At 28.0% G+C, this 6859-nt stretch overlaps 1 protein-coding gene across 1 annotated transcript; it reads right to left on the bottom strand.

Annotated features, from left to right (window-relative positions):
* Window positions 1-364: 364 nt before the first annotated feature.
* On the bottom strand, window positions 365-4854 carry LOC137833167 (GDSL esterase/lipase At1g29670-like). The gene is made up of 5 exons (XM_068641526.1): window positions 4377-4854; window positions 3577-3701; window positions 3220-3465; window positions 1039-1291; window positions 365-950 (listed from the first exon to the last, which is right to left on the bottom strand). Exons 1-5 carry the CDS (start codon window positions 4630-4632, stop codon window positions 766-768), a joined length of 1065 nt encoding a protein of 354 aa, XP_068497627.1. The 5' UTR covers window positions 4633-4854; the 3' UTR covers window positions 365-765.
* Between the last annotated feature and the right edge of the window lie 2005 nt (window positions 4855-6859).

Below are 6859 nucleotides of genomic sequence, written 5' to 3'. Positions count from 1 at the left end.
AGGATACTTCAAACAGTAAAAAAATTACAAAATAATTGAAATTATTAGCCGTTTAGTATCTTTTAGAATAGCAACTACGGTTGGATGTATGTATTCTGTATAATAGTTAGAGTAATTACTGTAATTTTGATCTATAAAATTCTTTTTTTTTCTGACAAAAAAAGATATTTTTAATATAAAAACTTGTATATTCTCCATTCATCATAAATCATCATCTTCTGTGTGACTTTTACTATGTATGGATTGTTTGTGATTGAGTAAGTTATTAATTATCAGTACACAACTATTTTTTCTATTTTATATGGATGAAAAATGAAAGGACACAAACTTATTTGATATGCTTATATTGTGTTATAATCAACTATGAGTCGGCACTTATTCAAATGGATGCAATATGATAAGCAACTATTTAGAAAAAAAAAAGAGTCTGACAACACACTTACTAACATACTATTTTTACCTTATCATTTAAGAAGTCATATAAATACAATAATTTATATAACAGTTTGTAAAATGACAATCTCTTTGAAGAAAAGATCGTACAAACTGTTCTATAAATGATTATATATTATATCACTGTCTTCTAAATTTTATGAGTAAAATTTATTGAAAGGTACAAAGTTATGAGTAAGATTGAATCAATGTGACTCATTTTTTTTTGTACTTTTTCAACAAATTTTAGCCAAGGATAAAGAGCATGTTAGATAGGATGATGCAAGAGTTGAGAATTATTTAAGGATATGTGCCGTAGTTTGGGGTGGATGTTCAGGAGATAAGAAGGCAATTGATAGCATCAGTTGTTGTATCTGCGGTTATTTCGTTGGCAGCTTGTGTTTGATGGATTCCATCCCAATGGACGTATTGATCTCTATTCCTGCATGGTCTTCCATTTTCAATACAACTCAAATTTAGCTGAGTTGGGCAGCAAGGAGTGTCCACAACAGTGAAACCTGAAACAGATTTGTAACACAGTCAATGGTTTTTAACTACTTCTAATCCTGAATGTGAAATGCAGAGAAAGAAAATGGGAAGCTATACCAAGAGAAGTGGGATCTGTATCGAGTTTGGTCGTGGTGTTTACAAACATGAATTTGGCATCAGCAGATAAGTTGTTAGTATTCAATCGCTCCAATTCAGATTTAAGGTTTCTGTCAAAAGTTAAGGCAGCATCGTTGACCTCTTCAGCACAACGTCTACTTCTCGCATACGTAGCTCTGGCATATGGAGTGCACCCTATACGACCCAGATCAAAGACAAGGAATTTTCTTGCCCCGTACTTGTCATGCAGTGTCTGTTCCCCAAAATCATGTTTTTTTTTCATTATAATATATCATCATATTAGGTTGTCAAAGCAAGGATGATTATTAATATTCTATTATTATTAACTATTATTACATTACTGCCTCTTTCAAGCGTAGATGTAATGCTTATTGAATATGTCAAATAATGAAAAAGAAAAGTCAATACAACTGTATCAAATCAAATTAAATTTTATTATAAAGTTAAATTTTCTTTTAGATAAATCTAATGTTTTTTTTTCAAATTATTCTTTGCTTTTTAAAAAAATTCCTATATGGGAATAAGAAAAGTTAAAAGTGATTCATTTAAAAGTAATGTTCAAATAAGTTATTCAGTCTTATCTGGCCTTTTAAAACACTAAAAAACACTTACTAATATTTTTTCATTTAGTTAACACTTATTAATATACATTTATTTAATGGATAAAATTCTAGTAGAAGCATTCAAAGTCTAAAAACAGTAAAATGTATTGGATTAATAATGTATAACACTACTAGAAAATAATAGAAACCAATTTTAGAGATAAAAAATAATTAGTTGTTATAGTAACTAAATTAGAGACCATTTTAGGGATTAAATAAATTTTTGGTTTCTAAATTAGTTTCTATTATTATTAAATGGTTTTTAAATTGGTATCTAATTAGCTACTAATGTTTTTGCTAGCAAATTTAGAATCTAAATAATTGGTAGTTAAAATTTTGATAGTTAATTAGATACAAATTTAGAAACTATTTAACAATGATACAAATTTAGAAACTATTTAACAATGATACAAATTTAGAAACTATTTAACAATAATAGAAACTAATTTAGAAACAATTTGTTTTTTAGTTTTTAAAATGGTCTCTAATTTAGTTACTATTGTAATTAATTATTTTAATCTTTAAAAATTAATTTCTATTTGATAATTGCATAGTATATGCTAATTTTATACCAACAAGATCACTTATTAATTAGTATAAGGCATCATGCAAATATGAATTCATATATTCGTATTAATAATTTTATTCTTCTAAATTTAGCATATGTAGTTAAATAAATTATTAGTAAATGAGATTACTTTAAGTGAATCTTAAAGTTCAAGTTGGTGAGACTTAATTTTTTTAATCAGTAAAGATATAGTAGTAATAAATGTTGATGCTCTCCCATATACATTATATATTTTCAACATAAATATACTTCCGTGCTTATCCTTACCTACAAGGAAATCATGAAATAGAAACCAATTTTTAGAGACCAAAATAAATAGTTACAATAGAAACTAAAAATAGAGACCATTTTAGAAACTAAAGAAAAATTTGGTTTCTAAATTAGTTTCTATTATTGTTAAATAGTTTCTAAATTGGTATCTAATTAGAAACCAAATTTTTTTTAGTTTCTAAAATAATCTCTAATTTAGTTACTATTGCAACTAATTATTTTGGTTTCTACAAATTGATTTCTATTTCATGATTTTCTTGTAGTGCATGATTTTTTTGTAGTGCTAGTTACAGTATATTTCAACTATTCTGATTATAAAATCTACCAACCCAGTAGTTCTCCATCCCAAAAATGAATAAAAAATAATATATTAACAATTTGTACTAGTCTATAATCTTATTTTTTTTACCTAAAATTTACACTAGTTTATGAAATAATGAAAACATTTTTTTTATATCTTCCATCATAGATTATATATTGGAGCCGTTGTGAAAGTATCATTACTAAAATAAAAGTTTCAAATATTTTAACAGTTTTACTTTAAACTCTCTAAATAGATTACCATTGGTAAGGCTTGTTAACTTGCATTTGAAAGCATAATTACGTATATATAATAAATACTTGATCCAGTAGTTTAGTTTGAATTTATAATTAAGCTAGCTGCAGTGAGCTTGTGAATTTGTGAGAAAAGAGAAAAAGAAATAAAAATTTGTAAAACACCTTCAAATATCGAGAGTAGCGTCTGACAAGATCTTGAGCATATTGATCAGTTGTAAAGTCGCGGCTTGTTGAGAAAACCTGGGGGAGGAAGTAATTACCGTAGTAATCATTGGTTCCTGTTCTCATATAATACAAGCACTTGCTAAGGTACTTTTTAGCTTTATTTGAACCCCCAAGTTTCTTAACAACTCGGTTATATATGTCTCTGTGATTTTGGATCTGTTCTTCCAAACTGATAATGTCACCCTGCGTTGGGGGCATGCGTGAGCATTGGAATACAAATCCTTCAATATTATACCAAAAACTTATTAAAGATAGAGATAAACAAATTAAGAATGAATGATATATAAATAATACTCTTTGGGAGCCCGTCTCAGGGCGAATCCCTGATGCAGCAGATGCATAGTTCACACCCTCCATTATGTCTGAGCCACTAGTGTTTGCATAGGGTGGAATGGAATCCCGAAATCCTAGACGTGCAGCTGCAATTAATTAATATTAAAGATCAATTAGTAAAACAATCTAAAACATCTACTTATATAATGAAATAACACAAATAAACATTATTCATACATTTAGCAGTAGAACATCTTTGAAAGAGTGTTAGGTTTTGACTCTATCCCTTTTCTTTTCTGTGCATATTCTTGCTAAAAAAGACCATTATTGATACTAATAATATTTGATGACTATTAATAATCATCATGAAGGCAATAGGCAATAGGATAAGAAAACAACATTCAAAATCCATTTTTTATTTTATTTTGTGCTTTTCAACTTATTTACTTTTGTGTAAGGTCAAACTTCAACTCATTTACTTTTAAGTAATGTCAAACTTCAACTTATTCTTAAATCTTAACAATCTTTTAATTATAAATGTATTCTAGTTGTGGGTTTTTTTAAAAAAAACATCAGTTAAGATGAACTGTCCACTCTATTGTTTACCAGGTTTTTCCCACTGTCTACCATGATTATTCTTTTGTTTAACTTGGTCGTATGCTGTCACACAAATTGATAAATTACATATAAAACATAACTTTTTATTGAGACCAATAAGTTAAGTAACATTACTTATTCAAGCAATCTACTGAAAAGGTTATATGGATTACTGTTTGGTGGTTTAAAAAAATGTTGAATAAAGAATAGAGAATGTTACTGACCAGTAATGTCAGCTTCCGTTTGTCCATTGGTGAATCTTCCTGTTGGACCACGGCTAAAGTCGATGCCATATGGACTGTAATTGGATTTTGCGTTTGTGTCACGGTTGTTGTTATTTCCATTGTCAGAGAAAGAGTCCCCGAAGATAAAAAGGCAAGACACTCGCGGTTTTCCATGGACACATTGTTGCATGCAATTTGCAGCCAACAGAAAAAGAGATAAAACCAGCCATGGCTTAGTCTTAGCTTCCATCTCCATCGATCGATCTGGGAAACAAAAGCTAATGATGATCAGAGAAATTATTATGAGATGTTTGGCAAAGGAAAGATGAAATGTGTGCGAGTATATATAGGGTGGGGTCACAGTTTGTGCGTCCAATTTGCGTGAAGTTTTTTTGAAGAGAAATCCCAAGGAAGCAGTATCATAGTTTGACTACTTTTACTTCCTTTCTCAACCAAAGAAAGTACTTAACATTATTGCTAGGATGTGGAGTTTGGCAAGTTTTGTTATAGAGTATTTAAGTTTTATAACTATTCTAGCTTCTTTTCTCAATTTTTAATTATTGATTTATTACTTTACTTATCTATAATTATCTTGTACTTCTTTCTTCTATGTAAAGCTGGGAATGTGAAACGGAAGAATTGAATAAATTTATAGTCGAATTACAAAAAAAAATTAAAACAATTTGGTTCTTATAGAATAGAATTATAAAAGTAAAAGTAAATAAAAAAATAAAATGAGGTGCAAGATAACAATAAGATTAAAAAAAACCTCTTATTATATATTTCTAAAATAATAAAATAAAACATTAATATAAATATAATATAAATACAAAGATAGAATTGGAAAATAAATATAAAAAAAAAACACTTCGAGAAAAATATCTTAATATAGACATAGATAATCATGTTACTGTGCTTTCTTGCTTTGAAAACCGGTACACGTGGTTTATAAGGCCATCAAGGAATAAGCTGGTAATCGAAGTAAACCAAGTTAAGTTGATGAATGTGGTAACGGTGTATTTTATTTTATTTATTTTATCAGTAATAAAAAATAAATAAATGGGAACCACTCAGAGGTAGTCAACCCTTATACATAAAAAGCTAACACCTTACCAACTTCCAACCAAGGAACACCTTCCAACTTAAATAAGGAACAACCAAACCAAACTCAAGAAAACATTAAATAACCAGTCTCATACAATCCACTAGGTTCAAAACCCAGTTGGGGTACGTAAAGGAATTACAACAAGACTTTGCAAAAATCCAAGACCAAACATTTACCTGTACCAGTGCAAATACCTCAAGCGCATCTACCACGTCCCTGTCGAAGGCCACCGAGTTCCTATATCTCCAAATTCCACTCACAAAACCAACCCAAATCGCCCCCAAACGTCATTAACCACATCAGAAGCCGAACACAATCTGAATTGTTGGAAGTTTACCAAAGGGTCCTTGTGAATAACAAACGACACTCCAAGCCACTCAAAACAAAGACACCACACCTGCCAGATAAACTTGCAAACGGAAAACAGATGACTGGACGACTCTTCCACCTTCCCACACAAACCACACACCAGATTCTCTACCACCACCCCTCGCCTTTTCAAATTTACCCTAGTAGCAATCTTATTCTCCATCACCCTCCAAGCAGTGACCAAAGCGGAAGGCAAAACTTTGCACCTTCACAACTTACTGTAAACTGGAGAAACCTCCCCAACTCTATCCTTCCTAACCTGAAAATAGATTGAGTTAACCGTAAAAGTATGAAACCCCATGTCTTCCAAATCCAGCAATCTGTCTTCACGGTGTATTTTATAATAATAATAATAACCATTATTATTATTATTATTATTATTATTATATATAATATATTCAATTATATAATATAGTATAATAATAAAATTAAATAATATTAAAAAATTAAATATTACATAAATTTATGTAAACAAATATTTCATAATATTATTAATAAAAATAAATAATAATAGTAATAATAAATTATGATAAAACAAAAACATTTTATAGTTATTTCTAATGAAAAAATATATAATAATTATTATTATTATTATAAAAAATATTAACAATTGAAATTTAATACAAAAATATTTTTTAATTATATTTTTTAAAATTGTGAATATTTAAATTATTTATTTCTCTCTTACAATTTTAAATTTTTACATGATAATTTTCCATCTAATTATATATATATATATATATGTATTTATATATATATATATATATATATATATATATATATACATATACATATTATATGAGTAGAGATTAAATTATTCAAATACGTTTTGATATATAGTATTAATTATGTGATAATAACAATTAGTATTTTATCTTTCTCGTTAACTAATATTATTAGTTTTACCATATATACTTAAATATTTATTATATAAAATTTTAACCTATTAGTAATCAATATGGAATGTATGTAAAAAAAATCATATAATTAACTTAAATTTTTTTAAATA

This window comes from Phaseolus vulgaris, chromosome 6 (genome assembly GCF_000499845.2).
Source record: "Phaseolus vulgaris cultivar G19833 chromosome 6, P. vulgaris v2.0, whole genome shotgun sequence".
NCBI lineage: Eukaryota > Viridiplantae > Streptophyta > Magnoliopsida > Fabales > Fabaceae > Phaseolus > Phaseolus vulgaris.
This window is presented reverse-complemented; position numbering and strand designations above follow the sequence as displayed.